The sequence below is a fragment of the Polypterus senegalus genome, chromosome 17 (assembly GCF_016835505.1).
Source record: "Polypterus senegalus isolate Bchr_013 chromosome 17, ASM1683550v1, whole genome shotgun sequence".
Lineage (NCBI taxonomy): Eukaryota > Metazoa > Chordata > Cladistia > Polypteriformes > Polypteridae > Polypterus > Polypterus senegalus.
Window position 1 is genome coordinate 88,870,952 of NC_053170.1, and position 13,250 is coordinate 88,884,201.

Consider the following 13,250-nt stretch of genomic DNA (forward strand, 5'->3'; position numbering starts at 1 on the left):
GTTACCATCATGGTGGTCTGACTGTAAAAGGCCATAGAAATTATAAAGGAAAAAAAAAAATCAAACAACAAAGAGAAACAGCTCAGAGAAAATACATTTAAAAAGTTAATGAGACAAGTTGGGGACCTCCTGTTCTCTGACACTGCAATAGGAAATCATTTTATGTAAGACTGTGCCAGAGACAAGGTGGCGCAGTGGGTAGCGCTGCTGCCTCGCAGTTAGGAGACCACGGTTCACTTCTCGGGTCCTCCCTGCGTGGAGTTTGCATGTTCTCCCTGTGTCTGTGTGGGTTTCATCCTGGTACTCCGGTTTCCTCCCACAGTCCAAAGACAGGCAGGTTAGGCGCCTTGGCGATTCGAAATTGTCCCGTGTGTGTGCTTGGTGTGTGTGTGTGCCCTGCTCGGGGTTTGTTTCCTGCCTTGCACCCTGTGTTGGCTCCAGCAGACCCCCGTGACCCTGTAGTTAGGATATAGCAGGTTGGATAATGGATGGATGGATGTGCCAGAGACGGACATACAAACTGGGATTTCAAAGACAAGGCAGTATAAAACACGGCAGGAAAATAAATCATCAGTCTGAGCTGCAAGTGCTTAAATGCATAGGGGCTTGGAATCCTTCACTGCCTAATTAAATAAATAAGCGAATCCAAAACTTCACCTACAGCATACAACAGAGAGTCTCAAGTGAAAAAATGTCCACCGCCACAAACGTCAACTGAGCTGTGCCTGAGCCAACACAGGAATCCGTTACATTGATCTTGACCATATCTGTCCATTAGTTGAGGATCGTCCTCCTGTGTCATGTACTGTAAGGTTGATACCGGAGACAGTCCCACAGGAACAGGTCTGCCGGTCCCAAAGGCCTCAGAGGGCCACAGATGAACATTACACTCAGAACTAAATCATGGCGTCATGGCTTCTCTCTTAACTTTCACCTTAGAACAGTAATCACTGAATCATTTAGGTGATGGCGACTCTCTTAGCTCGAGGCAGTAACAGGATTGGGGTTCAGTTACAAAAGGCAGCCACACATGCATGAAAGAGTTCATCTTCAAACACCATGACAGTCTGACGTTTATACATACAACATACTGCCTAGCTTTAAAAAGAAAGATAAAAGACAACTCTGTCACCATTTAAACAGCTTAGAAGTACACGAGCCGTGTCAGCCCGTGAAATAAAAAGCCGGTGGTACTAAAAACTGCTGTAATTGCTTGAAAAAAAAATAAAATAATGAAATGTTGAGGTGTCCGGTAATTGAAAGGAACTACTGTGGGCATCTCTCTCCTGGGAGGTTTCGTGTTGCCGATGTGCTCGCTTCGATTATGGATTAGCGGCGAGAGAAAAAGTAAAAGGGATACCGATGTTAGCGGCTAAGCGACTTTGTCTTTCTACTGAGGTTTCGTTTTGCTGATGTGCTGTGGCCTCGCTTGTGTGATTAGCAGTTTTCGGTTTCCTCGGACGCAGAGCCCTTTACCCTAACTCCACCTCTCACTTCTGGGCCGGACACACAGACAGAGACAGACAGACAGAGACAGAGAGACAGACACACACACACAGACAGACACACAGAGACAGAGACACACAGACAGACAGACACACAGAGACAGAGACAGACAGACAGAGACAGACAGACAGAGAGACACACACAGACAGAGACAGACAGACACACACAGACAGAGACAGAGAGACACACACAGACAGAGACAGACAGACACACACAGAGACAGACAGACACACACAGAGACAGACACACACACAGAGACAGACACACACAGAGACAGACACACACAGAGACAGACACACACAGAGACAGACACACACACAGAGACACAGAGACAGAGACACACAGAGACAGAGACACACAGAGAGAGACACACAGAGAGACAGACACACAGACGTGTAGACGTTTATATACAAGATGAGAGCAACACTTACACTAACATTAGTTAGACGAGACTCTCCTAAAAGAGCAGGAGTTCACCTCAGGAGGTTCTTTCAGGTTTTTTTATTTTTTTTATTTTTCTAATACCAGTACGGTCAAGGAGGAGAGTTACACGTATTAAGAAAAATACTGGGAAATAAATTACACAGAAAGGGAGATGAACATATGCTTTCAGCTCATAATTCTAAAGAAAACTCATCTGTAAGACATTAGTATCTTTCCATTAATTACAGTTGACGTACTCAATAACGTGCAGCTTGTAGTGGACAGTGTTACTGGAATGAACAAGTCTAAAATGAAAGCACTGGGACCAGCTAACGTGCCTGAGAGTGAAGGGGCGACTAAGTGGGCTTAGATGCACAAATTCTGAAAATGGACTTTTTACAAATGATTGCATATTTGGTCAATTTCTAATCAACAGACGTTGGCACATATCAATACAGTTTATAAGACTCAGTTATTAATGTTTATCACAGGTAAATTCATGGAAAAGATGAAGAACAGAAACGATCGAGCCGCGTCTATTAAGTATTTGTGAAATGGCACGATAGTCTCCTTGTCTGTTTTTTTACAGATTATTACTGAATTTTATGAAGTAATAACAAAAGCTTTCACAGTGGTATGTTGAAATTATGAAGCTCCACAAAAAATGCTAAACATAATAGTAATACAAGTGAGGAAAAAAACTGTCCACAAAACTGGCGCCAATGCAGAAGACAACGGGTTTTATGGTGCAAGAAAAGTGTAGGAGGGAAGGTGAGGGACTGGAGGGATAAGCGCAGGGACGGCTAGACGTTTGAATTTGCAGTGAGGACGTAAACAACGCTGCTGCTACTTCTGAACTTATTGTCACTTTTTAGTCGTAACTGAAAATAAGACGGCTTTGACCCAATTTCCAATTTTCCCAGGAGTTACTGCCTTGAAGGCTGTTGCTACGTTTGCACTTCTCATTACAAGGATTAAAAGGACAGATTAGAGATCGCTTGCTCCTAGACCCCCCCACCCCACTTCCCAAAGTCCCAGTCCTCTGACAGACCTAGAGACGGACCACGTCCAAAACAAAACAAGCCCCCCAGCAGTGGCACACGAAGAATAAAACAGATATCTATTGCCAATACAGTCCAATTACTAGAAGGATAAAATGTCATCTTCAGCAATCTTGAGATCGTAGGCCCAGGAAATGGAGTGAGAAGGTGGCCTGGACACGCACAGTAAACCCTAATATGAGAACAACAATAACAATAACCCAAGACTATGATGTTAAACTGCCTCCTTTAAAAGAGTAAAAAAGAATTATTAATTTCTTTGCCATATACGTACATAAGAACGCTGCTACTAACAAGTAGTAGACCGGGTGGAATGGCGGACACTCCGGAGAAATCAAAATCATTAGAAACAGAACTGGACGGCATTCAGATTTTTGAGCAGATGAAGCTTAATGGTAAAATGTTACACATTGGAAGAAAAAAACAAAAATAATGAAATCTATATTAATAAAATGCTAAAGCCCTCCTATGACACGATTACTCATGAACCACTGGGGCTGGTGGTATCTTGACTTTGGATCAGATTGAAAGCTTACAACGCGATACAAACTGGTGACCCACAAACTTGGGTGGCAGCAAACTCCATGAAGTTATCGGGGTTTACGTCTTTCTTACGGCAAACTGTTTGAGAAGGTGACGGGACAGAAAGGGAATAACAGCAGTCTTGTATGCCGAGCGTCAAGGGTGGTGTACAGACTGCACAAACTGACCGGTGCCGCTGTCCTCACACCACCATAACCGTTAGGATCGCAAAATCCAGTGCTACACACAGTAATGGCGCAAGAGAGAACTTCAGTGGCAACGTCTGGTGAGCACCAAGCCAAACACAGGAGGCCCTTCAGTGACAAAGAACGTCAAGAGGTAGGCCTGAATACAGAGAGCGCCACTGAGCAGCTGGCTAATACTAGTGATGTGCGGCCTACTGGCAGAGCACATCAGGAAGCCATCTTTGTTACTTCTCACACAAGAGACGGCACATGGTGGGGACCAAGCATTCTGTAACCTCCTGACACAGGCTGGCACTTCTCACGGTGCACAACCACAGTCCTCCCTAATCCCCTGCACCAGAATTGGTCATCAACAACACAACAGCATGGGTCCATCCTGCCCTGCATTAACGGTTCAGGCTGCTGGTGATGGTGGTGTAATGGCGTGGGGGATATTTTCTTGGCACACTTTGGGGCCCCTTAGTACCAAAGGAGCATCATTTAAATGTCACAGCCTACCAGAGTATTGTTGCCGACCGTGTCCATCCCTTTATGGCCGCAGTGTACTTACTCATCTTCAGAAGGCGACTTCCAACACGATAACCCACCATTTTAGAAAGCTCAGATGACCTCAAGCTGGTTTCTTGAGTTCTCCGTACTCAAATGGCCTCCACAGTCAGCAGATCTCGATCCAATAGAGCACGTTTGGGATGTGCTGGAGCGGGAGATTCGCATCATGGATGTGCAGTAACTGTGTGATGCCATCATGTCAATATGGACCACAATCCCCGAGGACCTTATTGAATCTATGCCATGATTAATTACGGCAGTTCTGAAGGCCCAACCCGGTACTAGCCCGGTGCACCCAAGTGGCAGGTGAGCGTATGCCCTACACATTTGAGAACGGTAAATAAGGTAGCCAGTGGCGTAGTTGCACAGTGTGCCCGCCTATGTATTGTGTTTCTAGTCCCTAAACCTAAACAGATTATTATAAATGAAGACTATAAAAAGGCACCTTTGGTCTTTAGCCAAATGTCGGATGCTTTATTTCCAGGACAAAACAAAAGGCAACAAATAAATTGTACCTTAGTGTTTTCTTACCAAGAGGATTAGATACGTTCAGCGCTGAGGAGATTAGCTGCACTAAAGCGCTTGCCTTAGGCCTGTTCTGTTCCATGCCCAGTTCCCGTAAAAGTCTATTATGCTTCTGAAGACACAAACATCAGGGAGACCCACATAATGAATGCATGAGCGAGCTTAGCAGTTTTTATTCTCCAGCTCTTTGATTTGCATTCATGGAGGAAAACGTTCATACAAGCAAAAATTGTGCGTTGCTCCTGGTGAGACGAGAACATGGACTGGAGCCAAAGGTCTACCGCCAGGAGTAACCGGCACAAGATTGTACAGTTTGATATTTATGAACAGTTCTTTGAATGGAGACAGGCTGATTAAACTGGGATTCTGCCAGTTTCATTATAATAATAAACAGTAATAATTACCAGGGGCACCCTACCCGATTAGACGTGTGGAGAACAGACCGCTATATGGACCAATGGCGAGAGCCACAAATGACGTCGACAGCAGTGGGCACAAGGAAGGAAAAATAAGTGACACGGTCAGAGGGTCTGGTGAAGTCAAGAACAAAATATCCTTTATGTCAAATTCTTATGCGGTTTGTTCAAAAGTAATAAACTAATTGTAGCCATATTAGATGATCAGCTCTAGAAATCCGCGTGTGAACAGACAATCACATCAGCTTGTATTCATCAAAACGTGCCTTTAAAAAGGGAGCACTACGTATGAAGTTGCCAAACTCAATATTATTCTTCATGGCAGTGTTGCTATTTGTAGGAATCTGCAAAGAGAAAATGCTACTTTGTAATATATAGTACGTACTTTTTGTTTTCTTTTTTTATAAATGCCAATTCCACTTCCTTCAGTACTGTATTTCTCTTTATTTTAGTTTAGGTTTGCTTTGAATACAGCATACACGTAACCACAAATACAAGCCGACGTTGTGCTGGCTTAGCGTACGAACAAAATACCAACGAAGATCCAGAAACTGGGGGTGCTGCCAACCCCACCAGACAGGTACAGTAACTGCACGTGTGATTCAATTTCCTAATAATGGATGTGAAGGTACTCCAGTCCCTCCAGGAAGCTGCAATGTCGCCACTGCAACTATTAATGCACATTCAACCAATCCCCGCAAATTTTGAGCAGTCTTTTGTCCAATCGGTGCAATTTTTCTGCAAATCTGACCACTCCCCTTAACCCCTACCCCCAGGTTCACTTCCTTTAAGCCAAATCTGCAAGATGTGCTACGTGAAAAGTTCACATTTGCCATTAAATATTACTGCTGAAGTCCGTGCGAGTCAATTTCCTGAAGTATTGCATGAAAGTGGTGGTAAGCTGTTTCACACCATCGTGGTACAACACAGACGAACGTCATCGCCGGACAGGCACTTCTCTGCTGCAAAACATGTCCAGAGAATGGCTGAAAAGAGAGGACTACAGACATGACAAGTGACCATGGCAGAGGCTGTGGCATCCAGATCGGTTACAAGCGCTGAAAGAAACAAGGCGAGTGAGATTAAAATACACGTTAATGGAAAATGTTAAGAGAGGCGTAATAAGAAAGATCCAGAGGCGTCCTTGTCAGTCTGCGTTTCAAATGATGTGTGTGTGAGCGAGTATGAGAGAAATAAAAATGTTTACGGATAAAAATATTAAGTGAAACGATTAAACACGCTGTATGGGCTTTGTTTAATGTTTTAAAGTTGTATGCGCGAGTGTGTGTGTCGTACGTCAGTGATGCACACATAAGCTCACACATTTTACTAGCCGTCCCCCGTGGCTCCGCCCACATAGTAGTGAAACAGGACGGTGAGGAGAGCCCTGCACGGCCCCCCACTCCTGACGTCATGCTCCCCCCTCCCCTCGGCCCGCAGCCTCTGTCACAGATCAGCACGAATATATCACTAATGCAAGCAAACTGTAATTCTTAGCGCAATGAGAGAAGTCACAAAATCAACCGGAATGTTCCAGCAAATTATAGGAAAAAAAAAAGATCTAAATCCGTTAAGTTGTTCTCTTATTCGCTAACTAAGCGGAGTTAAGGTTACGCCCCGAGGCAGACGCGCGAGTAAGTAGGGCCCCGCCCCCATCCCCGCAGCCCAATGAGTCTCTCTCAAATTCGCACTAATAAATTGTTACCACAAGCGAACTACGATACTTAGCACGATGACAAAGTCGCAAAATCAACCGGAATGTTCAAGCAAGTTCTAGAAAAAAAAATGATCTAAATCTGTTAAATAGTTCTCCCGTGAAAGGCGGACAGGCAGACAAACGGGTCTAAAAAACTATAAGAAATTTCGCGATTGGACGATGAAATTTTTAAAGCCGTTTCTTACCGAGTACCTAAAGGTAAGGGCCAAAGGTAACCTCAATTATAATTATAAGTCCTGCTGGTTCAGGAGATTTCGTGATGAGTGAGTCAGTGGTATTTGGATTTATATATATATATATATATATATATATATATATATATATATATATATATATATATATATATATATATATATATATATATATATAGAGAGAGAGAGAGAGAGACTAGCAAAATACCAGCTTGGTAAGTACTGCCTTAAAAGTTTTATTAAGAAGAAAATTAAACCTTTTTAAACTGAGGGAAAATATCCCAATAATTATTATTTAAGGATCTCTTTGTATACCACATTGTGAGTTCGGCCCTCCGGTTGTAATATGACCAAGCTGTGTGCTGAGCTTACTCTTGAGCATGTAACGTACAGTTGGCCATGTGAACAGTAATCTTGTTTCAAATCTCACAACTTGGATTGCTGCTGTCATAATCGGTTTGAGTTTCATGGTTTGTTTCAATTACGACAGTATTTGTAGGACTTGTGTTAAAGTGACATTCGGCATCTGTCAAGCGTTGTAAGTATACAACCGGTTTCATCGATAAAATCACATCCAGCTTTTGAGAGTTTAAACATTCATAAACATCAAAGTGTCCACTACTGAAATCGTCACCTGTCAATCTAAGATGTTTAAGAGGCATTGGCGGCTGTCGAAAGGTGTAAAATATTTGGCCATTTCGGTACACTTGTAAGAGACAACCGAACAATTCAGCGGCAGCCATCAACTCACATGCAGAACCATAGGTGAAGGGCTTAAGCATTTCACTCTTCTAGTGCTCCTGTGTAGTCTAATTATCTCCTGTACCGTCATCAGTCCACACCTTGAACCTGTCCCAGTCATTCAATACATAAGACACAATGTTCCTACGGATATCAAGAGTGAGCCTGATATGGCCGTGCAATATGTAACAAAGAGAATGGAAAAGGCAGGTGCCATCTCTGGGCATGGAAACCACTCGGTAAGTGACAGTTCTTTGATCGATGGTGATCACCTCAATAGACATGTTAATGGGGGTACGGTTGGAATGATAAAGGAAATGGGTACCTGAACAATGTAAAGTGAGTCTAAAATACCTACACAATAACTATAATCGTAATAAACGAACAATAAAACAGCGGAGAAGCAGTGGATTAAATAAAAAGGCTGTAGTTATCAGCAGGGAGACGTGAATCCCGTGGCGAAGCAAGGAAGGGAATGTAGAGACTGGAACGACGAACGGCCTTATATAGGCAGGCAGCCAACAACATGGGAGGCGTTGGGATGGAGGACCCAACGCTGCCTCACACGGTGACCGAGCTGCAGGCTATGGACGTATATATGTACGTAAGTAGGATTCAGTTAGCGTTGGGAACCCGCGTACCAAATTTCTTGAAGATGGGCCCATAGGTAACAAAGACCATTGGAATTTTCAATATGGCAGCTGACAGTGGTGTCATACCACCAAAATAAGTACGTACATTGGTTTCGATTAGCGCAGGGAAGCCGGCTACCAAATTTCGTGAAGATGGGGCCATAAATAAGAAAGTTCAACATGGCGGACGTTGTCGACCATTATGACCGTTACGTGTAGAATTTCGAAATGAAACCTGCCCAACTTTTGTAAGTAAGCTGTAAGGAATAAGCCTGCCAAATTTCAACCTTCTACCTACACGGGAAGTTGGAGAATTAGTGATGAGTGAGTGATGAGTGAGTGAGTGCTTTGCCTTTTATTAGTATACCGTAGATTAGTGAGGGTAACAGTGGCGTAGGTAATTTATCTTACCCAGTTTTATTGCATTTGATCTGTGCTAAATATGTGATGTTTTACTTTTACTTTTGAAAATTCATTTGTTCTTGCAATGTTACAGGGGAAAAAAAAAATAAAGCCTCAAAACATCGCAACTTTCACCACAACTTTTTGAAAGAGCTGCTGAAAAAATCAGGCATTTTAGGCCACAAGAATCAACAAAAAAGCCTGGAGGGACTGGTATTGCGTATGGTGGTGCCGTATGTGCAGAGTACAGTCAGGTTCTTACTTCCAAATGATGATCAACATGTAACAAGTCAGCCGTGCGTTTTGTGGAAGAACACCCAACTATCACGGCCATGATGTATAATGAAACTCAATTTCGTCCCAACATAGGCTATATTACAATGGATTACTTTATAATTGCTGATTTGTACAGTGAGAAGTTTAAATGTCAGAATCAAAGCTCTGTTGTAACAGAAAGGTCTTACCTTTGGCGTGGAATGTCCAGTTACTACGAAAATACTCAAGTAGCTGAATCCTGTTTTGCTGACCTTGCTGGCACACTCGGTCGTAAAACTGCTTTGCGATGTGAACATAGGCAGCTGGGATAGCACCAGCGACTCCTTTGGCACCGAAGAAGCCATTGACCTCAGGAGATGCCATTAAGATATGGTAGTCTGCCCTTGTGCCAAGAACTAGGTCCAGGTAGGCATGGGTCAGGTTAAAGTAGCCCGAGGTGAGGTAGACACGAGAATCATCTGCAGCCTCCACCAGCAGCCTTTTTGTGACCCGCTCATCAAGACGGATTCCAAATGGTTTCATTTGTATTAAAGGGAAAACCCAAGTGTCCAACTGGTCATTCTCCACGCTCTCTCTTAAACTCTTATTCTCCACAGCAGTTTTATTAGACTTCAAGGCACGGGCAGTGTTTACAACCTCCATTATTCTTCTGTTAGCTGCTTGACAAAATTCCTTCCTGTTCCCTGCGTAAAAAAAAAATAAATAAATAAAACCACACAAATGGTAAACATTTTTAAGAACGTCAATGAGCTCTTGAATTTAACATAATATTTCACAGCTTCAGTATGAAAGCCTAGTCCCACACTCCTGACCATTGAATTTAAAAATAGTGGGAATTATTTTTTACTTGCATCAATGTCAAGGGTGGATTTTAAATTGGTTGTTCCTTCTCATTCACGTTATCCTCCTTAAACGTTTCCAAAGTTTTGCAATGGTCAGCTGAAGTTCAGACTTTGTTGCTATACAGTTAGAAGACTGCAATCCTTATTTATGTATCTATTCTCAGTAACAATAAAAATGCAAAAAGGAAATTAAGGAAATGGACCGGAAATTACAGCTGGACATTATCAAAACTATACAAAAGTAAAAAAAACTAATAGCAATGCCAGTCAGTCAGTCAGTCAGTCAGTACCCAACCCGCTAAATCCTAACACAGGGTCACAGGGGTCTGCTGGAGCCAATCCCAGCCAGCACAGGGCGCAAGGCAGGAACAAATGCCAGGCAGGGTGCCAGGCCACCTGAGCCAATAGCAATGTACTGTAATATAAAGTATAATATGAACAACATTTAGCAGGCAGTCAGGATGTTGTGGGTATCCCAGCTATTGACAATGTTAACCACAGCGTCTACTGCCATTTGGTCTACCTGCTCATGAACACAAACTACGTGTTGTTCCTCCATACGGCTAATCACATGGCTACCACACCCTCTACAAAAGCATGTCGACCTGCTGTAGCTCAGTGCTGCTTCTAGCCATCTTTAGAACGGGTAAGGCGTGTGATCTAAAGCAGTGGTCTGGCTTTGGGACCCACCATCACCTCTTAATGACAAGCCACCACCCAAAACTTCTCAGATTTATTGACTGAAAAGATGGTGCAGTTTGAACCGGAGTTAGTAGAATAGAAAATCACAGTACGCCGACACAAACACCTGATAAACCAAAATGACCAGCCAAGTGGCAACGCCAGAGAAGGAATACTTACTCCCTTTAATACTCAATTAGCTGCATTTGAATTAAAACTAAATCTCTTCAGTAAGTGTTTTTAACAGACTCAATGGTGCTTTCATGCACAAGTATGAAATAAAAAAAGTGCGACTACTGAAAAGTATTTTCAAAACAACTCAAATGTGGTTTTACCAGAGAATCCTCACTCATTGAATCAATGACACCCAACACTGCACGATGGAAAAAAATCTGTTTCTTCATTAGCAGTTTTTATTTTAACAAAGAGAAATAAATTAAAGAAGGAGTGAAGTTCTAAAGGATTCAAACGTTTGGGCAACCTTGTTAATTGTCATTATTTTCCTGTATAAATCGTTGGTTGTTACGATAAAAAATGTCAGTTAAATATATCATATAGGAGACACACACAGTGATATTTGAGAAGTGAAATGAAGTTTATTGGATTTACAGAAAGTGTGCAATAATTGTTCAAACAAAATCAGGCAGGTGCATACATTTGGGCACCACAAAAAAAGAAATGAAATCAATATTTAGTAGATCCGCCTTTTGCAGAAATTACAGCCTCTAAACGCTTCCTGTAGGTTCCAATGAGAGTCTGGATTGTGGTTGAAGGTATTTTGGACCATTCCTCTTTACAAAACATCTCTAGTTCATTAAGGTTTGATGGCTTCCGAGCATGGACAGCTCTCTTTAACTCACACCACAGATTTTCAAGTATATTCAGGTCTGGGGACTGAGATGGCCATTTCAGAACGTTGTACTTGTTCCTCTGCATGAATGCCTTAGTGGATTTTGAGCAGTGTTTCAGGTCGTTGTCTTGTTGAAAGATCCAGCCCCGGCGCAGCTTCAGCTTTGTCACTGATTCCTGGACATTGGTCTCCAAAATCTGCTGATACTGAGTGGAATCCATGCGTCCCTCAACTTTGACAAGATTCCCAGTCCCTGCACTGGCCACACAGCCCCACAGCATGATGGAACCACCACCATATTTTACTGGAGGTAGCAGGTGTTTTTCTTGGAATGCTGTGTTCTTTTTCCTCCATGCATAATGCCCCTTGTTATGCCCAAATAACTCCATTTTAGTTTCATCAGTCCACAGCACCTTATTCCAAAATGAAGCTGGCTTGTCCAAATGTGCTTGAGCAGACCTCAAGCGGCTCCGTTTGTGCTGTGGGCGGAGCTTCCTCTGCATCACTCGCATACAGCATCTCCTTGTGTAAAGCGCACCGAATGGTTGAACGATGCCCAGTGACTCCATCTGCTGCAAGATGATGTTGTAGGTCTTTGGTGATGGTCTGTGGGGTGACTCGGACTGTTCTCACCATTTGTTGCTTCTGTCTATCCGAAATCTTTCTTGGTCTGCCACTTCGAGCCTTAACTTGAACTGAGCCTGTGGTCTTCCATTTCCTCAATATGTTCCTAACTGTGGAAACAGACAGCTTAAATCTCTGGGACAGCTTTCTGTATCCTTCCCCTAAACCATGATGGTGAACAATCTTTGTCTTCAGGTCATTTGAGAGTTGTTTTGTGACCCCCATGTTGCTACTCTTCAGAGAAAATTAAAGGAGGAGGGAAACTTGCAATTGACCCCCTTAAATACTTGGATTCACCTGTGTATGTAGGTCAGGGGTCACTGAGCTTACCAAGCCAATTTGAGTTTCAATAATTAGTTCTAAAAGTTTTGGAATCAATAAAATGACAACGGTGCCCAAATTTATGCACCTGCCTGATTTTGTTTGAACAATTATTGTACACTTTCTGTAAATCCAATAAACTTCATTTCACTTCTCAAATATCACTGTGTGTGTCTCCTATATGATATATTTAACTGACATTTTTTCTTATAATATATTCTATATTTATTTTTTACAGGAAAATAATGACTATTAACAAGGTTGCCCAAACTTTTGCCTCCCACTGTATACTACATTCAGTTACCTTATCAGTAGGTGAATGGTGAAAACACTTTGAAGAAAATTAAGCAACACTCACTTCAACCTAAGGTGCGACGCGGACATCATAGACTGAGTTTGGAGGAATTCATGGGAGAAGCGGCCATGTTTTTCTGCTCCTGACAAGAGTCTCAAAGTCTGGAGTTACAGTAGGCAATGCAACTCTGAGGTCATGCTCAATGTCTTCAGCTGAGCCCGAGCTGAGAATCCACACTCTCTACAGAGATAGGTAGTGCTGAATGGCGGCAGGATTTGAACTGCGAGTGGCAAGACAAGGATACTCGGTCATCACAGTGCTGCACCAGAACTGGGAGAGGCTTACCTCCGTGAATTTCTCTTTTAGCGTGAGGTCACATGACCGCTCCACCAGTTGAGAATCGCCGATCTAAAGGACTCTGACCATGGAGCAATTGTTGGTGCCAAATGTGGTGGCTCAACATCTCGGGA

At 42.8% G+C, this 13,250-nt stretch overlaps 1 protein-coding gene across 4 annotated transcripts in view; it reads right to left on the reverse strand.

The window, feature by feature from the left end:
- LOC120517345 (CDP-diacylglycerol--glycerol-3-phosphate 3-phosphatidyltransferase, mitochondrial) overlaps window positions 1–13,250 on the reverse strand; it is a 95,244-nt gene that overhangs the window by 19,060 nt on the left and 62,934 nt on the right. For 3 of the 4 annotated variants that reach the window (XM_039739590.1, XM_039739589.1, XM_039739592.1), the window contains exon 7: window positions 9,356–9,850. In XM_039739590.1, coding sequence (XP_039595524.1) covers window positions 9,356–9,850 — 495 coding nt within the window. Of the gene's footprint in view, window positions 1–5,681; window positions 6,267–9,355; window positions 9,851–13,250 lie in introns of those variants that run through there. The other variant, XM_039739591.1, reaches the window with a different exon arrangement.